The sequence below is a fragment of the Gekko japonicus genome, unplaced genomic scaffold, assembly GCF_001447785.1.
Source record: "Gekko japonicus isolate JY-2015 unplaced genomic scaffold, Gekko_japonicus_V1.1 scaffold2895, whole genome shotgun sequence".
NCBI classification, from domain to species: domain Eukaryota; kingdom Metazoa; phylum Chordata; class Lepidosauria; order Squamata; family Gekkonidae; genus Gekko; species Gekko japonicus.
The window spans coordinates 6,788-32,076 of NW_015161492.1; the positions used below are offsets into that span (position 1 = coordinate 6,788).

Below are 25,289 nucleotides of genomic sequence, written 5' to 3' on the forward strand. Positions count from 1 at the left end.
AAATATGCTTCTAGGGGTCAAACATCACTCTACGCAGCATTTGTGGATCTAAAAGCTGCCTTTGATACAGTAAATAGAAGTCGACTATGGGAAAAATTACAGGCCTCCTCTATTGACAGGCGATTACTGTTTCTTATAAGGGCCCTTCATGCACAAACAGCTCTCAGAGTGAGATGTAGCCGAAACAGGCATTTGACCGAACCCGTCCAAACATTTAAGGGGGTTAGGCAGGGCTGCCTTTTAGCCCCCTATTTGTTTATCAATTATATTAATGATCTGATAGATTTTTTTAAACGATCCCAGATTCCACCCTCCTAAAATAGCAAATCTGCATATTCAAGTTTTGCTATATGCAGATGATGCCGTACTACTTTCCAGAACCCCTATCGGGCTAAGACAAGTGCTAAAAAATTTTGCTGCCTATTGTGAGGCTGAATATCTCACAATTAACTATCAGAAGACCAAAGTCTTGGCTTTTGGGAAGAATCCAAACATTAGACGTTGGGAGCAAGTCACCAGTTTTACTTTATTTATTTATTTATTTGATTTATATCCCGCCCTCCCCGTGAAGGCAAGCTCAGGGTGGCTTACAGCCAGATATATAAAAATACATTATACAAATATTAAAACAGATAAAACCACAACAAAATGCAAAGTGCTAGCAGTGCAAGTAAACAATGGCGGCATTCTTTTGGCATCCAGATATAACAATCGCCATATTCCAAGTTCCTTGCCAGGCTATCAGATATTACTTTGGTGCTGATGTTACTTTGGTGCTGATGTTAGGGGCAGGGCCACAATGTTACCAGCGGCCCCCTAATCAAAAGCCTGGTGGAAGAGCTCCGTTTTATAGGCCCTGCGGAACTGCAGAAGGTCCCGCAGGGCCCTGATGTCCTCTGGGAGCTCATTCCACCAGTGCGTGGCTGCCACAGAAAAGGCCCTGGTCCTCGTCACCACTAGCCTGGCTTCTTTAGGACCTGGAAGGGCCAGGCGGTGTTGGCATCCAGATCTTAGTGCCCTCTGGGGAATATGTGGGGAAAGGCGGTCCCTCAGGAAAGCAGGCCCCTGACCATATAGGGCTTTAAAGGTCAAAACCAGAGCCTTGAACTGAATCCGGTATGATATTGGCAGCCAGTGCAGCGCTTTTAGGGTGGGCTGGATGTGTTCCCACACAGGAAGGCACAGCAACAGCCTCGCCACTGCATTCTGCACCAGGTGCAGTTTCTGGATTTGGGATAAGGGCAGACCCATGTAGAGAGCATTGCAGTAATCCAATCTTGAGGTGACCATTGTGTGGATCATTGTTGCCAGGCCATTGCATTCAAGGAAGGGAACCAACTGCGTAATCAGCCATAGATGGTAAAAGGCAGACTTTGCAGTGGCTGTTACCTGGGCCTCCATCGTTAAGGAGGCATCCAGAAGATCTCTCAAGCACCTAACCTCTGCCGCTGGCACCAACGAAGGTTGGGAGTGAGATCCCTAACCTTGGTCCAACTCAGGCACAAAACCTCAGTCTTCATCAGAATCAATTTCTTTTTTTCTTTTTAGAATTTTATTTAAATTTTTCACATCATCAATGATAAATATATCAGTTACATTACCTTGATTACAATATTGTGAGTCTATTACAATGCTTGTTTTCTGACCAGGTATAAAATCTATACCATCTATCTCTAAACAAATCGTTGTCTTTTCCTTGTAAAATTAATGACAATATCCATCTCTGCTATATCCAACAACCTATGAATTCTTCCTTTGAAGGTAGTTTCTCTAATTTCCAGTATTTGGCAAACACAATACGAGCCGAAGTTAACATATACGTTATAACATATTAATCTGTTTTTTTACATTCATCTAGTAACATATTTAACAGGAAACTTTCTCGTACATATGGTAAGTCTATATCCATGATTTCTTTTATTAATTTGTGTACTTTACACCAATAATTTTGTGTTATATTACACCTCCACCACATATGATAGTAAGTACAAGGGGTCTTTTCGTAGAAAAAGAGCTGCAGGAGCTCATTAGCATATGGTATGCTAATGAGCTACTAGGCTATTAGCATATGCCACGCCCCCTAACATCACCGGATGTTATGTCAGAAGGGGAAGCAAAGGGGAGGAGGCATCTTCAAAAGCCTCCCCCCTTCCCTTTCCCAGCTGGCCTGCGGAGGGCGAGCGAAGAGAGAAGGGGCCTGCCAGGAGTCACGACCAGAGCCACCGCAAGCACCTGTGCAAAGATGGGAAACCACCCGAGTGCCTTGGTCCAGGTTACATATAGATTTTGCAGGACCGTTTCAAGGGCAAACCTTCCTGATCATTGTAGACTCATTTTCAAAATGGCTAGAAGTGGAGTGTAAGTAAACAATGGCGGCATTCTTTGGCATTCAGAATCTTAAAAGGTTAATCAAGAATGGAAAAGGGCTGGATGGAATACTAACACAGACTGACTTATAAATGCTTCCATCGGTGATACCCATTAGGGTATTTTATTGTAATACCGCTCTTTTATTTCCTTCCAGACTTTTATTAAAGCTCCACGTAACATATGTTGTTGAAAGCTATTATTTATTCTATCTTTTCCATACCAAATGTACACGTGCCATCCCATTACTAAATTATGACCTTCCAGAAATCTTCTATTTTCTAAAGTCAGCCATTCTTTAATCCAACTCATAGCTGTTGCTTTGTAATACAGATTCCAATTTTGTATTCCCATATCTCCTCTTTATTTTTTATCTTGAAGTATTTTCCACTGAAGTCATGCTGTTTTGTTTTGCCATACAAATTGTTTACATATTTTATCCAAGTCTTTAAAGAAATTTTTGTTTCTCAAAATTGGTAAATTTTGTGCTAAAAATAAAAATCTAAGTAGTACATTCATCTTTAATGTAGCAATTCTTGCCATGAATGACAGATTCAAATCTTTCCATATCTGAAAGTCTTTTTTGATATCCTTCAACAGTTTTTCATAATTACTTTCCATTAGCGTATTATATATATTAGATATTATGATACCTAGATATTTCACTTTTTTGGCTATTTCCATCATGGAATTTCTCTGTATTTGTTCCCTTTCATTCCGTGTGCAGATTTTGGTTATAATATTGTTTTTTTTTATAGTTGCTTTTTAAACCTGCCACTTGCCCATATGTTTGTATTGTTTCTATCAGGTGAGGTATTGAGGTAATTGGTTCTTCTAGGATAAATACCAGGTCATCTGTGAACGCCTGGTATTCATATTTATACTCATCATCTTTTATCTTTAATCCTTTAATCTGTTCATTATTGCGAACTAAATCATTTAGTGTTTCTAATGTAAATATAAATAGCAAAGGCGATAATGGGCAGCCTTGTCTTATACCTTTTTGTATTTTAATGTTATGGGTGAACTGATCAGTTGTAATTCTGGGAGAGCTCCAGGACCTACCTGGAGCTCAGCAATCCATAAGTGATCTTGGGCCAGTTACACACTCTCAGCCTAATCTACCTCACGGGGTTGTTGTAAGGATAAAATGGGAGAAAAGAAGGATATAAACTGCTTTGGGTCCCCATTGGGGAAGAAAACAAAGTATAAATGAAGTAAATAAATAAATAAACTAGAAGATTGAGAAGGAGTTTAAGCATTTTATTAATACAGGTTTTAAGGTACTATTTTCCCATATGAAATAGTCAGATCTGTCACTAGAAAGTGATATGTTAATTAAGGTTGGATATTGCGTAAACTGTTAGGTGTGTAAATCTCAATTCTCTGAGAAAATTTAATAGTAAGAAGGAAGGTTATAAACAACAAAAGCAGGGTCTCTGACAGTGCTGATAACATTTTTTTGTAGTTTAAGCAAATGCATAAATCTGTTCCTGCAGTCACACAGGATAAATGAGTTTGTATGGAACCCTATCTATTTCCTTGCAAGCAGGCTTTTATCATGCTACTGGTGATGACATACTGCCATTCTGTTCACTGTGCTTCACCAATTCCTGCTAGTAAGAGGAGAATAATTACCATGTGCTTTTATACTAGGCACAGATAGATTTTATCTGGAATAAAAATTGGAAGGTTGATGGTATAGCAGTCAAAGGGATACTGTATATGTGATAGCTAAATGGATGCTGCTAGAAACTGGTCTTCTTCAATGTTTAAGGAGGTACCAATGGACTTTAGTTTTATAAAAGAAACACACATATTTCACTGCAGGGGCATTATACTTATACCTATGAGTGGGCTACTGGGAAGCCCTAATCCACTGATTGCAGATGCCGATTCTTGGGGGGATGGGAGTGGAGCATATTCTTCTGAAAGCAGGAGGCAGGGACAGCCTTTTGAAATGCAGTCCATGAAACAGAGTCTATGTACCTGCTCTTGAGCATGGAAACCTCTTGATATTCTAAGTGGAGTACACAATATTCCTTTTCAGTATTTTCTAGTTCCTTACTTTCAGCTTCCCCTGAAGCTGTATAAACATAAATAATCCCAGCTATTGGTACCAGCTACAGTCTTATAATTACACAGGGGTAGCCGTGTTAGAAAAAGCAATTATGCTTGGATTGGTTAGTGGCAAAAGGAAACCTGGGCGCCAAAGAACACAGTGGCTAGACAACAAAAGTTGACACCAATCTGAGCATGGAACAACTCAAAGAAACAGTACAAGATCAGAAAACATGGAGAGAGCTGGCCCATAGAATCACCAAGACTTGAACACAACTGAATGGCTAACAACAACAGGCATATTAGTCCAGTGCATAAAAGGATGCCACTGGATCCTGTTTAATTTTTAGTCAAATGAAAGATTTTAAATATATGTGCAGTACTGGACACAATTAATACATTCAACATATTTTTTGCTGCCAGTACTAATAAGGTTGCAAAACTATAAACTCCCTGCTGCTCAGAATCCAGTAAGACAGGGGAACTGACTTCCCTGCACTTCACTTAGTTCTATTTCCTCCAGTTTGTCTGCAGCATCCAAGAAGAGGGGACTCCACATGGACATGGGATTGGATCCTGTATTTTCTTCTGCTTGTGCAAGCAGCACTTCTACTTATGCCGACCCTAATGTGGGAGAACCAGGTTTCATTCCCCACTCCTCCACTTGCAGCTGCTGGATGACCTTGGGCAAGCCATGGTTGTGTCAGAGCTGTTCTATCAAGGAACAGTTCTGGAAAGAGCTCTCTCAGCCCCACCTACCTCACAGGGGAGGGGAAGAAAAAGGAATTTGTAAGCCACTCTGAGACTCCGAGTGAAGGGCGGGGTATAAATCCAATCTCCTCCTCCTCTCCTCAAGGTTTCTGCCAATTTCCCCAATCACTACAGACTCCCTGGAAACTCCTCACTTAGTTTCCAAGGGTCCATCAGTCTGCAGGACCAGAAGTTTACGGATCACAGCAGCCTACCATGGCAAGGAGGAGCATCTTCTACGCCTGGCCAGCCCGGGCAAGTCCGGGCATGTCAGGCTGAATACATTACAGGATTAAAAACAAACTTACTTAAAAACACCTTTAGGGCTGGGGCAGGGACCAAAAACCAAGAACAAAATCCTTGTAATAACCTTTATGGGGTTCTGTCATGACTTTGGCCCTGGTCTTCAACATGTAGGTCTATTCCATTTCTGAACATGACTGATGCTACAGTTGAGATACAAAACTAATTATATATATAATTAGATGACAATTATATTAGATGACAATCCTGTTTTTTCCTGCAGGAGGAACATTTGAAGTCCAACCCTGACTTTTAATGATACTACATATAAATATTTCTTACTAACTTAATTTGTTTTCAGGTGGTTCAAAACAAACAGTGATCGGTGACTAATCTCTGTTGCATAGGTCAATCCATAGCTCTGCTGCAATTAAATTATGCTGTTCAATCCATTTTCCCTACCTATTTAACAATCTGATGCAGTCCTTAGAACAACATCCAATAGGGCAGTCATTTGACAGTGGACAGTCTCCCAGCCCTAAAACAAAATGCTGTGAGTACTGAAGTAAGTAAAGAGGAATACTGGGGCCCTCATCTAGGGATGCCAGCATCCAGGTGGGTTTGGGGATCCCCTGGAATTACAGCTCATCTCCAGACTACAGAGATCAGCTCCACTGGAGAAAATGGCTGCTTTGGAGGGTGGACCTGGCCCGTAGCTAACATGGGGCCCGGCCTCCTAGTGTATCTTCTGGGCCCCCTCCCCTGGGCTGCCCCCAAAGTGCTCTAAGTTACCACCTGCACTGTACTTTCATTTAATTAGCTGGCAGGCAATGTTCCCTCTAAGCTGTGGAGTCTTGTGAGCAAAAACTCTACTTTGTGAGCGACTAGCATTAAAGTTGTGAGTGAGTGATTTGTCTACTGCATCAATTAGTTTGCTCTGGAACCCTCCTTCCTGAGCTAAGACAAAAATGTGTGAGCTGGAGGCTAAAAAACTGTGAGCTAGCTCACCCTAACTCAGCTTAGAGGGAACACTGCTGGCAGGCCCCCCCGAGGCCCCCTCCCCCCCAAATTCCCTAGCTACGGGGCTGGGGTGGACTCTGGCAATGTGTATTCCACGGAGGGTCCCATCCTTCCCAGGCTCCATCCCCAATTCTCCAGGAGTTTCCCAACCTGGATCTGGCAACCCTGCCTATCCATCTCCTGCCAGTGTTCAGGGGAGTCCTAGAAACCCTACCCTCATCAGATACTGTCCCTGGTAGAAAGAAGTTTTTGGTGAAACTCTATTTGACCTCTGGAACGCAGCTTGTTGTAAAACTTCTTTACCTAGAATGGAGTAACTGTGGGCCATTCTTCTGTCTCGAATCTGGTAGTTCTTAAATAGTTACTTCATTTAGACCCTACCCTTCCCCCCAGTAGGGACCTGAAGAGGATTACCCTGTTCTCCATTTTATCCTCACAATGATCCTGTGAGGCAGGTTAGGCTGAGAGTGTGTGACTGGCTCAAGGTCACCAAGCAAGCTTTCATGGCATGAGTGAGAGGTTGAACTTGGGTCTCCTCAGACTACCCTGCAGTGGCTCTAGCTCGGGGGTTAGAGCTAGCATGAGGATTTATCATCTCAGGGGACACTTTTTTTTTTTTTGCTATGTCAAGATATTAGGTCAGTGAGAGGGGAAAATGTAGACACCTCCTCCATTCAATAAAATATTGGCTATTGAACCTCAAGCCATCCCCTTCCTTAAGAGCAAACCCTGACCAGTCTGCCACCCTGTCAATCCATCCTTCCTGGAGAAGGTAATTATGATTAAACGTCCTTACTCAAGAGTGAGTCTTTGCCAGAGGAGGCCAAGACTGCTCATTCCAGACGAGATGGTCTCTGAGCAGGCCCAGGGTTCCTCCCCACCATGGCCATTCTATAGGGCGCCAGGGAAAGAGCTTCCAGAGCAAAGGTCAGCCCTTGCAGGCTGGAGTGTTGGAAATGAAACCCTGCCGTGGTGTTACCGCGTCGTGTTCTTCTCCGGGGGCCTGATCCCCGCAAGCGGTTCTGAGCCACCCAGCTTGGGAGCCACCGGCACCCGTGGCGTCTTTCCAATCCCTCCCTCCCTCCGGCTGGCGGAGCTGTGTAGTGTCGGGAGGCCTGAGGCTGCCCAGCCGCCGCTCCGCCGCAGGAACCGGAGCCAGGGACTGGCAGAGGCGGAGGCACGAGCAGCCCCGAGTGACGTGGCCTCGTCGCGGAGCTTAGCATGATTCATCATCAACAGCGGCAAGAGCGGGCTGCCGGAGGCAAGATGCTGCGCACAGCCCCGGCGTAGAGGTTGGACGGGGGGCCAGGAACAGCGCCGCCACCCCCCCACCCCCAACACACGCACGCACACCCCCCGCGCGCCTTCGCCCGGCATCGCCGCTGTTCTCGGGTATCTCAGCCGCCAGGATTTAAAAAAAAAAAGGCAAGATGGAAGAACTCCTCCGAAAGCTGCAGAAGGAAGCGTCGGGAAACAAGTACAAGGCGATCAAGGAGAGCTGCACCTGGGCCACCGGTAAGGAAACGTGCAGGAGGAGGGGACACCTTCGCCCCCTCTCCCTTCTGCGCAAAGCTCGGGGGCCAGACAGCAGCCCCCTTTCCCCCTGTTGTGACCCAGATGAGCACGGCGGATGCCTGCCCTCCCGTCACTACCCCCCCCTCCCCAATACCTAGTCGGAGGAAGCATTCATTCCCTTTAAAAGGTAACCCCGGGCAAGGAAAATGTGGAGAGAACCGGCGGGTTTCTTTCCAGGCATCTTTGCGGGTCTCGTTCGTGTCCGAGTTCTGGTTCTCCGACCGAGGCTCTAATCGGTCTCCTTGCTGGCGTTCAGCCAGTGCCGCTGGCCTCTTCCGCCGAAGGTCAGCCAGGGGAGCAGTCCCGTTTGCCAAGCTGCTTCTAGGGATGTCCTAATATTGTTTGAAAGCTTTCCCCTTCCTCCCCCACCCCGAAAATCTTTTCTGTTCTGCAGAGAGAAGCCTGTCTGTTGGGTGAATTTGGCTCTTCCACCTCTAATAAGATTTTGTTATAAAGATTTCCCTTGCACTCTGCCGGTGCTTTAATAGGAAGATCAACTGCTTACTGGCTTTTGCTCTTCCGTGTGTAAAATGAAGTTGTGGAGTCAATTTTGTAATTATTTGTTTTTTTCCATATAAGTAAATACAGGCAGCCAAGGTTAGGATCCGGATTTGGCACCGGTCTGTTGTTTGACTGAACTGAGGGACAGTAGCTGACCATAGAACAGAGCAAGACAGGCTGTTAATACAAAAGAGTGAATCTGTAGGTAATGAATTTTTAAAGACAGCCTAATGACATAATGAGGGCAGCTAACTTACGATTTCCGTGCTGCTGGGTAGAAAGGCTTCATTGCTTCTCTCTTGTGAAACCCAATTTCCATTTTGCAAAGTACAAATAATAAAAATAGGGTTTATTTAAGATGCATTATCCAGTCATGTGAAAGGGGCATCTAATTGCAGAGACTCAAATGGGGGATGACTACAGAAATGGATGAAAAACATACCCTGAGCCACCTTTCTGCTAGCAGGCATTTACTTCAAGTAAAGTTAAAATGCCTGATGCCATTTAAATTGTAGATTGCTGTGCACTGTTTCCCTGTGCTTTGTAACATTTCCACTAGTTAATACTCTGATATATATGCTTGCCCACTTGTTTGTAATTATATAATCAACATTTTCTGTTTCTCTTCCTATTCCTTCTGGATTAGGGATGGGTGTGTCCATGTGGTTTTGTTTTTACTTTTCAAGGGATTGCGAACCATCACAGACTGTAGCCCTGTAGATAACGGGCACAATCTAGTGTAAGGTTTTGTTGTTGTTTTTACTGTCAAGTCACAGCTGATTTGTGGTGACCACGTAGGGTTTCCAAGGCAAGAGCCCTTCAGAGGTGGTTTGCCATGGCCTGCCTCCACGTCATAGGAGGTCTCCCATCCAAATACTAGCTAGGGCGAGCCCTGCATAGCTTCTGAGATCTGACAGGACTGAAGTTTAAGGATATTTAAATCCGATTGATTTCATAAGGCAAATGTAACTTAATGCTTAGGTGTCTCCATTGAAATAAATGGGAACTGAAAGTACTTAACTTTAGTAGGGATCATACCCTAAGTGTTAGTGATCTTTATTGTTTCAAGACTTGGGTGTGCAGTCTCTACGAATTGTTTAAAACAATAACAAGCACGAAACTACCTCAAGAAGAGAAACTGATGCTTGTCAAGAAGCTAGGAAAAGGTGCCTTTGAGACGGGCATTTATTTAGATATTGATACCTTGCTTTTCTCTGCAGTGGGGAAATGGAAGCAGCTTACAGCATTCTCCTCTCCTCTGTTTTATCCTCACAACAACCCAATGAGGTAGGCTAGGCTGAGAGAATGATTGGCCCAGGGTCACCCAGCAGACTTCCATGACAGCAGGGTCCCAGATCCTAGTCTCACCCTTTACCCACGATGTTAGACTGACTAGAGAGTTCCTCTTACCATTAACAAAAGTGAAAACCAGCCTTTCTCCAAATGGCAACTGACTCCTTCCAGTGCCAGTAAAAACATTTCCTTTAGCCTTGACCTGGATAGCCCAGGCAAGTCTGATCTTGTCAGATCTCAGAAGCTAAGCAGGGCCAACTCTGGAAAGTACTTGGATGGGAGACCTCCAAGGAATACCAGGGCATGACACAAGGGTCTCTGAACGACCCTTGCCTCCAAGCCCCACTAGGGGTCGCCAGAAGTTAGCCATGACTTCCAGGCACATGCACACGTGCACACACACAGACAAAATATCCCCCCCAAGAAAAGAAAACAAAAGAAATGCGGTGGTGGCATTTTGCAACACCATCTGAAGCCTCTGGGCAGCCACCAAGAGCAGCCCCATGCTGAGTACAATTCAACAGTCTATTGAACTCTGTGCTTATAGTACTTTAATGGGCATGTTTTTATTATAGTACTTCCCCTTGAATAGTGACTGGCTTTTGCTCTAATTTACATTTTAAAACACTTCTTAAAATTAAGAAGACATACTTTCATGGATAAAAATTGCAGATTGCAGCACTACATTTATGGTGAAGTTTCATATCATACCCCATTTCAGTGGAAAATACTTTTCATATTTGAACCATGAGAAGTAGACAGATTGGAAGGGGGAGGAACGTAATGCAAAAGGTTAGTTTGGCTGGTGCATAGCAACAACAGACATGTTGATATAAAATTGTTATCCTATGCATCATTGTAGGATTTGGTGGAGACAGTTGACTTTAAGCATATACAAACATATGGACAGGTGTTACCTACACTGATTTCCAAATGCAGGTTAGCTGCAGGCTAAGACAAATACTACTTAGCGCAAACTCTTAGTAAATATGTACACAGGCCATTATCTAGTCTGGCTTTGACAAGATCAGCGATACAAATGTGCTAGTGTGTTTTCAGATTATGTGAAGATGATACAGTTTTATAACAGTTTTTGATTTTGTTTTAAATTTCCTTAATGTAGTCCCACGCTCCAGTGTCATGGTTCACACGATCATACTCTTGTGCTCTATTTTTAATTTGTCTTCACTAACTAACTTTGCCTATGTTTCTAAACACACAAATGTAGCGCACATTAAAATTTTTACCTTTCCTACAAAGATCCATTGAAAATCCTACTAATTAGCTGAACCACTGTAATTGTGTGAGTATGGCAGGGTGCTCTGGTTAGGGTAGTAGCTAGCAATGTTCCCTCTAGGCTGTCGAGCCTTGTGAGCAGAAATTCTACTTTGTGAGCTACTGGCATTAAAGCTGTGAGCGAGCGATTTGGCTACTGCATAAATTACCGTAGTTTGCTCTGTAGCCATCCTTCCTGAGCTAAGACAAAAATGTGTGAGCCGGAGGCTAAAAAAAATGTGAGCTAGCTCACCCTAACTCAGCTTAGAGGGAACACTGGTAGCTAGATATTTCTGTACCTTAGGCATTAAATATTGTATTTGCACTGGTTTTGGAACAAAATAACATTTACAGTTTGTCATTGGTTGGCTGTCTGTTTATGGGGCTTGCTTCAAAGAGCTACTTTTAACCTATGGGGTCTGGGCTCAGGATTCTTAAGGAACTTCTCGCTCTCATATGAACTAACTGTAGATGGAAAAGATCATTTTCCAAGGTCTGTTTCCTTGTATTTATACCATCTGAGATTTAGTGGGAGACAATCAGAAGGCCTCCTCGATAGGGGTACTGAGATTGTGGAACACCTCCTCTCAAGCCCTGTTGTACTGTATCTGGACAGTGTTCCCATCCTGATTGTTTTCCCTTTTCTATACAGAAGCTATAGAATCTTCAGATGCTGCTACCAAGATCCCCCCATATCAGCTCAGGTAGGAAACTTACATTGTCTTGTTAGAAATGTACCAAATGTAGCTTCTACAAGTGAGACTTGCCTAGGTATGTGGAAAGTCTGGAAATATTTGGGGGGAGGGGTGTTGCAATACAGTTTTTTCCCCAATGGAAGAACTGTAAACATGGGGGGTGGGGAAACCAATGAAATATTTTCTCTTCTGGAATGAATAAAATGCTTTTGAAGACGAAAGGATACTATAGCATCAGACAATGACAAATTGGGACTTGCAATAAAATGTTATGAGTTTGTTTTTGTTTTTGCTTCCCCTCATGTACCCTTCTCGGGTTTTTTCCCTTTCCTCACAATATCTGCCTACTCACATCCATCTGATCCATCCATACCATACCTCTCCCTACCCTATTCAACAACTGTCTACTTCATCTTCCCTGACTCTCTCCATCCCCAATCTTCTCGTTTCCCTCAGACCATTTCCCCCCTCCTCCCAATGGGGGGAGTCATTCTTCTTTGTCTCACTTGTGCCAGGGAACAACCCCAGCAGGCAGCCCCTCTTTATCACAAGCATGCCTCCAAGTTTTGCAGGCATCTTAGGTTCACTGAGAAGCTGCTGGGACAATCCTGGCTGCCCTACTGACCGCCCTTTCCACTCAAAGGATTCCTGCAAAGGTGGGAAGAGACCCAGCTTTGAGGGCATCATTGGGGCTGTATGCAGTTGGTGGGAGAGGAAACTCATCCTTCCTCTCCCTGCTTTACTCACCCTTCTGGCTTTGTTGCCTCCTACCCTATAGATCTGCACCCTCTTCTTTCCACAGGTGTTTGTTCCTGATTCCTCCTCCTCCAGTCCTTCCCTTTCTCCACTACCTCCAGTGTTCCCTCTAAGCTGAGTTAGTGTGAGCTAGCTCACAGGTTTTTAGCCTCCAGCTGACAGATTTTTGTCTTAGCTCAGGAAGGACGGCTCCAGAGCAAACTAATGTATGCAGTAGTCAAATCGTCTGCTCACAACTTTAATGCCAGTAGCTCACAAAGTAGCATTTTTGCTCACAAGGCTCTGCAGCTTAGAGGGAACATACATCCAATCTTTTTTTTCTCCCACCTCTTCTTCATTCTTCTGGTGCTGGTGGCTAGCATAAAACATGAAAGCCAGTGTAGTAGAGCTTTAGACTAGGATCTGGGAGACCCAGGTTTGCATCTTCACACTTCCGGGTGACGTCATTGCATTGGGGATGTTGCTGTGCAATGTTGCTGTTTGGGGGTGGGTTCTCCCCCACCGGCCAGGTGGCCAGCAATGAGCAGAAGCCCCAAAAACCAGGGGAACCCCTGCCAGGACCCAGGGACTGGCAACCCTACCCCCCCCCAAATAATTCTCAGAAATTATACATCTTTAGGCCTGTTGTTCAAATCAGAGTAATGCCAGTAGAATATGTATGTGTTGTAATCAAGCCCTACTGTGGGTCTCACTTGTCATTTCCCAGAAGTTGGATGACCTTGGGCAAGCCATAGTTCTGGCACAGATGTTCTTGAAAAAAGAGCCGTTTCTGTCATGAGCTCTCTCAGCCCCACCTACCTCACAGGGTGTCTGTTGTGGGAAGGGGAAGGGAAAGGAGTTTGTAAGCCGCTCTGAGACTCCTTTGGGTAGTGAAGGGCGGGGTATAAATCCAATCTCTTCTTCTTCTTCTAGTTGCATAGATTTGTAGTACTCAAAAGGATGTTAGATCCCAAGAAAGCCTTCTTGTAGCTTTGGTAGAAAACATGATGGGAATTGTGTTGGTGACTGACTGCTGACTCCCTCCCATTTTTGCCTTCCCCATCAGCTACGAAGGCTTTCTCACAGACTTCAGTAAGTAGGAAGTTGTGCCTCTGTGGGGCCTGAAGGCAACATGCTGAACAAGACCCTACTAGCCATATGCTGTTGGCTGAGAGGAGAACTGGGGGTGAAATGGGACAGCTCCAGATGTGGGGCTGTCAACACAGAAAACATCAATGCCCATGAGATTGATGTGCTGCTCATTATTATCCCAATTGTTTGGAGGAGATAAAAACTATTCTTTTAAAAATGGGGTGTAAGGGCCACTAGTGTTTAGAGCTTTTAGTTTTTGACAATGTTTTTCCCCCTCTGATGAGCCACCTGTGTTCATTCACTTTATTTATTCCTATTGGAAAGCTTATAGTTAGAAATACAGAGAAAAATGCATGAACTTCATATGAAGGTTTACAATCTAAAGGCTACAACATATGTAAGGGAAAGGGAATGACTGGGATGGGGAGTGTCTGTAGATCTAATATCCAAATCTGTGCCATGCCTGTGTACGTGTCATGGGGAGAGGTGTTTGGGGCTTCGTTTTTCACTCCCATTGAGTCCCTTTTTGCATGCATAATTTATTTTATATTTATTTATTTTATATTGACTTATTTCAAACATTTTTATGCTGCCTTTCCGCACAATCTGGGTCCCCAAGGCGGTGAACATAAAAATGTCGAATATTATTTAAAATCATAATGCAGTTCAATTAAAACACATAAACAACATTATGCCAATGCCAGGGGATCAGCTGAGAGTACCCAGGAGGCTGAATACACCACATTCCTTCCCTGCTTTGTCCCCCATTATAACACCAGCATGGATGCTCCAGTGCCAAGTTTAAACCGTAGTGCCACTGGTAGGGCTACACTAATGTACCTCTGCATTATACCAGTATAGGGCTTAATTGCTGTCCAGAGCAGTGTACAGACGACATTGTTAAAAGCTCTGCAAGGAAAGAAGATGTTAGCAGTGAAAGAAAACTCAAGTTAGCCACATCTCATTGTTTCCATGTTATTGTTTGGAAGGAATATTCTGCTTTGTGTTCCTATCAAGACACCCACTGTGGTGGATCAGGGAACAACATGTGTCTCTACATAAAGAGGACTGCATTGTACTTTGGGACTTGAAGCACTATTACTAGACAGTAGCAAAGGCAGGATGAAGGCTAAAGGAGCTGCATTGGCTGGCATGGGACACAAGCAACAAAGTTAGCATAGAATCTTTCTTCTGTCTTTCCTTTCAGGACTCATAATACATACTTCACCCTTGGCCCTTAAAATAAAGAGAACTCACAACCAGCACCTGCAGCAACCACAATGTGTGTATTGTGGTTGCTGCAGGTACTGCTTCTGAGCTCTCCTTAAGTTATATTATAAATATCATGCAATCAATTACATTGACAATATTGGTACTATAGGGGTTTCTGAGGCAGCGTATGTGAAGCACATTAAAAAGTCTAAAGAAGTGCATTAATGCTAGGTATTTATTTATACCGTGAAATTATGTGCTAGAGTTCTTTTTGGGCACAGGCAGCCCAAGTCCCTAATAATTCCCCATGATAAAAAACAACAACAACAAATCTCTGTGCTTGTAGAAAATGAGTACATCTGTTCTCCTTGATGTGGTCATCTTCTGTATGCATGGAATTCTTTCTTATGGGGAAGAACATTTATTGAACATTTTTATTGAACGTTTTATTGAGCTTATTCTTCAGCTCTCTGCCTTTGTGGTGGGGGCAATAGGAACAGCAGAGGACTCATGCAGCAGCCATATTTTTCCAATTGCTCTTACAGTTGGCAAGGCATCATGCTATTCCTGGGGAAACATATCAGACTGTTCTGCTGTATTTCTGCTCAGAATAAATACTTGAGTGTGGCCGCGCTAGTCTTTGTACTTGCCACGGAGAAAGGCTGCCTTGGACAAGAAATATATATATCCTGTGTCTAATACTTTTGTTTATCTTCTAAGGACAAAATTCTATGCACACATGCTGAGAATAAGATCGCCGTGATTTACTTCTGAGTAAACAGATTTAGGATTGCACTGTAAACCCTTTAAAAAGCAAAACATGCTTTGGGAGCAGAGAAAAACATTTAACTAATCTCTCATAGTAGATTTACTACACAAATGTTGCTTGTGTGGTTTCTTCCCTTTTTTGAAATCTGACAATTAGCATATACAGATAAATAATTTAAAAAGTCTCTGCAAAATGTAAAATAATATCTGTAGATGTACTTTATTGTGTTAATATTGGTGCTGAAATGTTAGATAGGCTCTGAATCAGCTTTCATCTTAAAAATTTGTAAACGTTAGGTATTGATGAAGAAGATTCAGCTGATTAATGCACAAATGCATGCAGATGCACAGCTTCACGAGCATGGGTTAAAGATGACTACAAAAGACCATATGTATGCAATGCCAATCATCTAATTTAATTCTTTGCGTGGCCATTTAATAATGCTATATTGCACACGCTTGCTGTTATAGACATCCATAATTTCTTTTTTCTCCCTTGCTGTGTTACATCTTTCATTTGTTTCTTCTCATTGTTTTGTTCTTGCTTGGTTAGGATTTTGTTTTGTTTTATGTTTCTACTAAATTCGTTCCCCCCACCATGCAACTGAAATTTCCAGAGGGTATTAGTATTTGCATTTTTGTTTGATTGACTTCAGTTTTTATAGACATCAGACCTATGCTAGACACTCACTAAAATGCTGGGTAGTTGAAACACAGCTTTCCGTGTAGCTAACTTCATAATGCTGAAAAGCAGTAACTGTAAATTCTCCAGATCCTTCTCTTAGAATTCCATGCTAATAGAACAGATTTTCTATATAAAGACCATAATGTAGCTTGTCGAGTATCTTTAATTTGTTTTTGTCCTGATTTTGTGTGTGTGGTTTTTTGTTTTTTCCCCCTATAATTTAATCAGTTCAGCTGTCCACTGAAAAGTTGAAGACAGAATTTAAGGTTAGGTATCATAGCCCAAAAACATCCAGTTTTTTTGAACGTTTGTAATATATGTTGTCGAAGGCTTGTAATATAATCTTTATGTTCATAGTGACTGTGGAACTATTTAATGGTTTCTCGACTCTTTCTCTCCTTTTGTTAAATGGAGTTTTCGTTTTCTGCTATTGTTTCAGTTCATTTCCTTCAAACTTTATCAGAGATTTTTCATTTGAAAGAACAACCCAAAAAAATCAGCTATTTTCCCAATGTTATTTTTATAAATGAAATCATTCCAGAGAATGTGTCGTGCATGCCTGAGGCAGTTGTGCCTTTACTTGGGGTTGTTTGGACCTCTTTCTCTCCTGTAGTTCAGTATAGATGTTGGCTTTTTTTTTGAGGGAATAAACCTAGTTACGACGAAGGCCTGTCAGACCTCATTTTTTACTGGTACCAGATCTAACAGAATGGCAAATTAGCACACCCCCCCCAGTAAAAGGTGTGGTCTCAAAGAGTTAAACCAATAGGGAGCAAAGCCAGGTATACTAACAAAAAAACTCTGCTGGACATCTTGTAGATATCTTTTGAGTGTAAAGTAGAACTATTGGCTACCTGAATCTACTGTGAGAAGGTAGTTTCCAGGTAATGAAACAAAATCACTTTCTGAGCACATTTTTCCCCAGTTTGTCTGGTACCCTAAATGAAGGAACTCTGCATTTTCCTTAATGGTACAACATGCACTGCAAGCCAAGGAGCTTAATAAATAATAGTAAACATAATAAAAAAATAATTTATCAAATCAAATAGGGAGGCCACCGGTTGATTGTGCTTTGACTAGCTCTGTTCAGCTTGGCTTCATGTCCTCCCCAACCCATCTTGAACTCCTCTCCCTAGTAAGCACTGCACCTTAAGTGTCGCTTAGTAGCCTTGTGCGTCAAGTGCTGATGTCATAATTTCTGTTCTTACCTCTTCTCTCTGATTTGTTTCCTATTATTCTTCAGAGAGCTGACCGCCCCCTCTTGTTCACGGTGGCTTTAATCATTTTTACAGACGACAGCAAGTTTGCTGGACATCTGGCACGACTTGCATTGTGCGTGCCAAGCAGATAACATTACGTTGTCTTGTGTGCTTTGCTTTTAGATTTAGGCCAAGATTTGGTCGGGGTGTGTGTGTTTTATTTTGTGGGCAAGGATTGCTGCAATGGTAGCAAAAACTGACATGGATCTAAAAGTCTACTATAAACTATGTGAGAATCGAGCACTACTTAGGGCCCCCAAATTAAAAACTAGCAGTGAGGCTGTGCCTTCTAAAGTCAGCCTAATGTGGCCTATTCTTGTGCCATGTTTCCCTTCTCAACAGCCTCATCTGGGAGTTGCTGAGTGTGCTAAGCCATTACACTGAGTGGTGTTAGATCAAAATGTGATTGATGATATGGGCAAAGAGCTAGGCAAAGAACAGAGAATACTACCATAAAACTGATTAGTATGCCTACACAAAGCAACTATATCCAGCCCCCGTTTTGCAGCCAGATTTATCTTGTTTCTTTGGGTTATTTATGTAGGTGTCCTGGCAGATGCACAAAAAGTCCTTGTGTCTGCATTTCGGGTTGTACTGAATGGATCTATGTCCAGACTGACATACTGCTGCAAGTGAAATTCCTTTTTATATTATATGTAGGCATTAAAATAAACTCACTTTGCCTGCTTTGTGTTTTTTTCTCTGCCTCCTAGCAGGGAGAGTATCTTTCTTATACATATGTCCCAGAGGTCAAATGGCCACAAGGCCATCATAAATAAAATGTGGTTTGTGAAGTCAGGTGTCCCAATGAGTGCTGTAACAAACAGGGGTCATTTCGTAGAAAAAGAGCTAGGGGGGACTCATTAGCATAACTCATTAGCATATGCCACACCCCCTGACATCACCGGAAGTGTGTCCTCCCCACAGCCGGCGGCGACCTCCAGCGGGCACCAGCAGGGAGCTCCAGGCCCCGCCCTCCCGCACCTCACCCGGGGGGATGGCGTCCCCCCGCGTCCCCCCCAAAATGACCCCTGGTAAGGCTTTTTGTTTAAAAACAAACAAAAAATAGGCATCATTTTGGATTTTTTATCATTGTTGTGAGCATAGTAAGGATTTCTTGACTTTCTGCTTTCAGTTTATAATCTTTTACTCTGCCTCATTTGCTTTTTAGAAGATTAAGGGATGACTTTTTTCTGCCAAGTTCTCCAATGGACTCTCAGGGGGTTTTTGATGGGGAAACATCTTCATTGAATGAAGTAATAGGATGCATCCCTAATGATTGTAAGCAACATACATGGCATCCTTTGCCTTTATTGTAATGAAAACTTCTGTGAACATGGTCATTGATCAGCATAGCATAGGAAGTGATGGCTTTAAACAATAGGGAGGCAGATTTAGGGTACAGTTTAGGAAGCAGTTCATAACAATAAGAGAACTTTATGCTGTTGTACAAAAGTGGATTCTACACTTTTGCAAAATAAAACTAGACAGACGTTTATCCAATTAGACAGACAGATATTTTTTAGGTACAGGTCCCACGCCCTTGGGACAGAGGTAAAAATCAATAACTTAGGGGGAGGATATTTGAATCCTGTGGTTCTACTTTTTATTGTCATATAGTATTTTAATGTGAAAGATAAAGTCCAGTTGAGGTTCAGTTCCAAATAGCATTCTGCTTGTTTCTAGGCTACGTAGGGCCTTGAACACTTTGGCTTCATTTAGATCCATGGTCTGAAACTTTTTTGGTTTCTTTGGAAGGTGTACACCAAGGAAGGGATGAGGGCGCCCCTCACTCCAAGGTGGACGGCTACCAAGGGCCATTGTCATAGTCAGTGCTTTCCCCACAAAACCTCTTGCCTGCGTACTGGAAGATGAGAGCTGATATTTTCAGGGGGAACTTATTTGGCTCTGAGTCTCCACATTCCTGTCCTTGCTGTAGGGTGTGCCTAAGGGTCCTCTCTTTGTCATGCTTAACCCTTCAGACTTTCAGGTACTGCAACATTTGGTATCTCTGCTATTCCCCCCCCTTTTTTTTACTTATCTGATCCTTAGCAAGTACATTGCATTTTTAATAGTCTTTCCTTTTGACTATGTTGTGCTGCTGTCTGGGTACATTGTGTCCTTGTTGCTGAAGGATAACACAAAGCTGGATCTAATTATATTTTATCTGTAGGTGGATAATAGACTTCCACAGCTATAGACTAAGCCAGTATGAATGGTTTTGTTTGCTTTGGCCTGTATTGTTGATAACTACCTGTAATTTATTCATGGCCACTTTCAGTGCAAAAGCAGTATTGCCCGCATATTCGGAAGGAAGAGTCAGACACAGTGATTGGGTAAACTATGGGCCACTTTATTAAACTTACATCTGGAATCCATGGCGAGGGCCAAGGTGACGAGCGGCACGGCCAGGCCAAGGATGTCCTAACCCTTCCCCAGCCGTATAACGGGGACCAACCTGCCCCCAGCTTAAGCCAGCATCTGTGGCTCGCACCAGTCAGGCACAAAAAGGGCACTGCCCTGGAGATCCAACCTCCGTCGAATAACTTAAGTGGCAATCATCCATGAACTCCCCATGGCAGTCTATCTTTGCCCCAGGCCACAAACCCAAAGGCTCCAACAGCCAGACTCCTATCCCCAAACAGAAGCTGTTAATTGGTTATCCCCCTAGCCGCATATCATTCACCAGCCCCATTCCCGCTACAGCCAAGGTCAAGCCTTAGCTCAGGCCGCAGCTCCAACCGGAAGGCCCAAGACCTCCCGTAGCCCTCACCATAGGTCCTCCAGGAAGATGTCGTTACCCCTCTCTGAAAGGTGTACCCCGTCTGGCTGATAAAGGTCCAGGCAAGAGGGTGGCTCAGCAAATGGGGTACATAGTGGCCCAAGTCAGGAACCAGTGCCTTCTTAATGTCCCTGTTAGCCTTATGGCGTGCATGGTCAATCCCCAGAGGGCTCAAGGCATCCTGCCAAACCCTGCACAGAAGCATGGCTGACGAAACGATAGACACCCCGGGCCACCTGGCCCGAATGTCTCGGAGATCCTCAATGGCCTGCAATACCAATGCCTTGCCCTTTACCATGCCCAGGTCATTACCGCCAAGGTGAATGACCAGCACATGAGGTGGCCGTTGCAAAGGAGTCTGAAACAACAAAGGCATGAGGCCGGGCCAGTGAAGGCCCCGGTGCCCCCGCCACTCAAGAGTAGCCCATTGGCTGAGACCCAGCTGAGATCCGACTGAAGTTCTCTGCGCATGAAGAGCGGCCCAGAAAACAAAGCTGTGGCCATAGATGAGAACCCGTCTCTTCTCAGTGGGAACAACAGCACCTACAAGAGAAACAACAGTTAGCCAGGAACATCACTATGATGAGATAAGCGGGCGCACATATGACTTATACACGGTGGAACGCCACCTGCTCAGCCTTTGGATATCCTGAGAGGAGTACCGCATTACCGCAGCCGTGGATGCCGCACCTATCCAAAAAGAATGGGTATCGAATTTCACTCCCGATAGACCCAGGCAGGCCAAAAGCACGTGTGGTAACTGCCTAGAACTGGTGCTTCGTCAAAGAAGCCCCATCACCATGGCAGAACAACAATCCCTCACCCCAACCATGTAGGGCCACATAATCTAACATGGCAGAGACTGGGCACAGCCTGGGCACAGCTCTGGGTCAGAACAGGGACCTAACGTGAGCACTGTACCTTTATGGTGCTGATCCGTATTTGAGCAACAAACTGTGAGATACGCTTGCCCTGATGCTAGCTTGAGATCTGATATCATCAAGGCCCGGCCGGAGTTGTCGTCATGTGACTGAGCCACTAACTTGCTGACCCAGAAGGGCCCAAAAAAGGCAAAGAAAGCCGCTGCATGAAACAAGCTGGTTTCAAATCCAGATGCACACACCTCCCCCCAAGCCCTTCTCAGTCCTTTCAGGATTGATCGGGAAGTGGGTTGCAGGACATCCACGGGCCGGCCGGCTTCCCAGGTCCAACCCTCAAGCACCTTCTGCAACCTGAAATCATTGGTGTCTTCCTGAAATCCAAGCGCCTTGCTGGCAAAAGCCAGAGCTGACAGGCATCCCTTAATAGAGCGCACCGCGAGCCCCTTACCTTTGAGGTCAACACAATAGTAGAGCAGGTGCTCCACCGGTAAGGGCCAGGTTACCTGATACCCCGCCTCAGAACTAAATTCCTCGAACTGTCGAACTGCTCTCTCATATGACTTCCTGGTGCTGGGGGCTATGGTGAGGCCTATCGCTCTGCAGGCCTCAGCCTGCCAAGCAGCCATAGCTCCCGGGGTATGCTTGCCAGCTGAAGATCGGCTTCTGGGGCCAACTGATGAAACCTCTCCCATCTGTTTGCGAGAAAGAGCATCAGCCACCCCATTATCTACCCCGGGCACATACCTGGCGGAAAACGAGACGTTGAGCTGGAGACACTGCAGCGTGAAGGCCCGGACCAAACCCATAACCCGTGGAGACTTGGAGGTGAGGGAGTTGACAATGTGGACCATGGACAGATTGTCACACCAAAAGTGGACCCTATGGTTCGCCAATCCCTCATCCCAGAGCCAAACCGCCATCAGTATGGGAAAGAACTCTAGGAAAGTCAGGTCCCTGGTGATGCCAGCATCCACCCACTCTGATGGCCAGTCACCCATGCACTAGTGCCCCCGAAAATAAACTCCAAAGCCGTGGGCACCAAATGAATTCGAATGAACCCGCAGCTCAGAATTGAGCCGCAGATCATCCCTCCAGAATGACACCCCATTGAAGGATTCTAAGAACTCCTTCCAGACCAAAAGGTCAGCTCACATGGAGGCCGTGACGTGCGTCTTGTGGTGCGGAAGGCGAAGGCCAGCCATGGCATCACAAAGCCGGCACAAAAATGCCCACCTGGGAGTGACCACCTTGCAGGCGAAGTTAAGATTCCTGACCAACTGCTGTACCTCAAAGAGAGTCACGTTCCGCCTAGTCAGGAAATTGTCAACCCTAGCGAGCAAGTCGTGGACCTTTGTTGCTGTCAAGTGGGAAAGCTGGGCCGCAGTGTCAAGCTCAACACCCAGAAAGGTCAACCTGGAAGAGGGGCCCTCCATCTTCTCATGGGCCAGGGGTACACCCAAGTCCGCTGCCAGCCCTAAAAAAATATCCAGAAGCAGCTCACAGCGGCTGGAATCAGCTGGACCCACAAAAAGGAAATCATCCAGATAATGAGCTACATCAGGCAACCCCGACTGCGCACAAACTGCTCACTCCAGAAAGGAGCTGAAGCGCTCAAAGGTGGCACAAGAAATAGAGCATCCCATTGGCAAGGCCCTGTCCATGTAAAACAGGCTGTCAAAACAAAACCCCAGCAGTTCAAAATCATCTGGATGTACTGGGAGCCGGTGAAAGGCAGACTTAATGTCGCATTTAGCAAGTTCCACACCAGGGCCGCAATGCCACACAATCTGTATTGCCTGATCAAAGGTCGTATAATGGACAAAGCACAGATCATCTGGAATCCCATCATTAACGGACCCCCTTGTGGGGAAGGAGAGATGATGGATTAAATGAAACTCACCAGGCATCTTTTTAGGTACCACTCCCAAAGGTGAGACACACAAGTTGGGAACCGGAGGAGCCAGGAATGGACCCAAAACCTGACCTGCAGCCACCTCTTTATTGATTTTTTCCCTAACCACCCCCTCCATTCCCCGAACCGAATGGAGGTTGTTGGCCAAAAATGCACACCTATCACCTTGAAAAGGAATATGAAAGCCCAATTGAAAACCTTCCAACAGGTAATGGGCATCGACCTGATTAGGATAATTAACCAGCCATGCCGTGAGGGCCTTCAGTTTGGTGTAGTGGTTAAGTGTGCAAACTCTAATCTGGGAGAACCGGGTTTGATTCCCCACTCTTCCACTTGCACCTGGCTGGATGACCTTGGGCAAGCCATAATTCTGGCACAGCTGTTCTTGAAAAAGAGCAGTTTCTGTTAGAGTTCTCTCAGTCCCACCTACCTCACAGGCAATGCTCCCTCTAAGCTGTGGAGTCTTGTGAGCAAAAATTCCACTTTGGGAGCTACTGGCATTAAAGTTGTGAGCGAGCAATTTGGCTGCTGCATAAATTAGTTTGCTCTGGAGCCTTACTTCCTGAGCTAAGACAAAAAAGTATGAGCCAGAGGCTACAAAACTGTGAGCTAGCTCAGCTTAGAGGGAACATTGCTCACAGGGTGCCTGTTGTGGGGAGGGGAAGGGAAAGGAGTTTGTAAGCCACTCTGAGACACCTTTGGGTAGTGAAGGGTGGGGTATAAATCCAATCTCCTCTTCTTCAGTTTTAGTGAGCTGGGGCCCTTTACCAAAAGATTGGTAGCCTCCTCCCCCTCCGTACTACCTTTGCCCACGCCTCGGCCTGGCCCAAGGGCAATTGGAGAATGGGTGGGAACCACCACACATGGGGCACTCATGCTTGTACTGGCAAGCCTTCCTACTACAAGTCCCCTGGGAACCAAACTTCCAACACAGCAGGTGGGGTTGAACTGCCTGCCCCGCAGACTCACGGGGACTGGATACTGACAGGGCACGTTGGACCAGATGACCACTGTGGGAGCGTTCCCCAGAATTTGGACGTGCCGGGGACATAATCTGTATCCACAACAGAGGGTGAACCTGGTCCCAGGGAAGCATGGGATTCCATGCAGCCTGCATGCGAAACTCCTCATCATACTGCTGCCAGGCAGGACCCACGAATCCAGTATAGGCCTTATATATAATGTCCATATACTGAATCAAAGACGCAGCCCTGTACAACCCCCGCATAGATGAAAAATCCCACTAACCAGTTGGCCCAGGTTCTATCCAGGGTCCTCCTCCTCAACTTCTCTTTGTCCCTCTCCTCAAGATCCTTCTTATCTTCTCCAACTCCTGACAAAGGAGAGAAAAAACATCGACAAACTCCCCTCTGCATATTTTCTCCCAGGTGGCCAGCAACAGATGATCACCAAGTGGCAAGGCTGCCATCACCGGATGGCAAGTCCTTGGCTGGGACCTGCAATAGCCCTAAGGAGCACCAGGAACAGAAGGGCCATAATCAGGATAGCCCCCCCATAACTGAAGTTCCTTGAGTTTGTTGAACTCTATATTTTAACTCGGGTTAGTACCAACCCCCCCCAAACTTCAGTTATGCAGAGAAATATTAGTTTTAACACACTCACATACATCCCTAATGTGGGGCTCCAATGAAATAGCTGCTATAATATCATTAATTGTGTTTGTGTCCTTTATAAAGTTTACTAGGAATAAGGCTCGTTGTGGAAATAAATACAACAAGGTCTAGAAAGAGGCTCTAGGAGAGTGCCCCGGCTTTGGGCACACAGTGTCAATTTGCTGTGGTGACCTCAGCAGGGTATAATGACAGAGTCCACTGTTTTCTCCGGAGGAACTGATCTCTGGTACCTGAAGAGCAGTTGTAATTTTGAGTGCTCTCCAGCCCTCACCTGGAAATTTGCAACAATTGTTACCCAGGATGAAATGGGTTGTTTGGAGGGTGGAGTCTATGGCATTCTACCTGTCTGAGGCCCAACCCCTCCTCAAACCCCACCTCTCCAGGCTCCACCCCTCAAACCCCCAGGAATTTGCCAGCCTGGAGTTGGCAACCCATCTCCCAGCTAACCATCAACCTACTGTTGTCTGCCCCTCTGACTTCAGCTGACTTCTGCCCTCCCTCCTGCAGAGCAGTTGTAATTCTCAGTGGTCTCCAGCCCTCACCTGAAGA

The 25,289-nt window shown here is 44.8% G+C and overlaps 1 protein-coding gene across 1 annotated transcript in view; it reads left to right on the forward strand.

Annotated features, from left to right (window-relative positions):
• Nucleotides 1-7,871: 7,871 nt before the first annotated feature.
• The window catches only part of ARFGEF3 (ARFGEF family member 3), a 129,786-nt gene continuing 112,368 nt past the window's right edge, over nucleotides 7,872-25,289 (forward strand). The window contains exons 1-2 of the mRNA XM_015429180.1: nucleotides 7,872-7,956; nucleotides 11,738-11,789. Coding sequence (XP_015284666.1) covers nucleotides 7,872-7,956; nucleotides 11,738-11,789 — 137 coding nt within the window. The remainder of the gene's footprint in view (nucleotides 7,957-11,737; nucleotides 11,790-25,289) is intronic.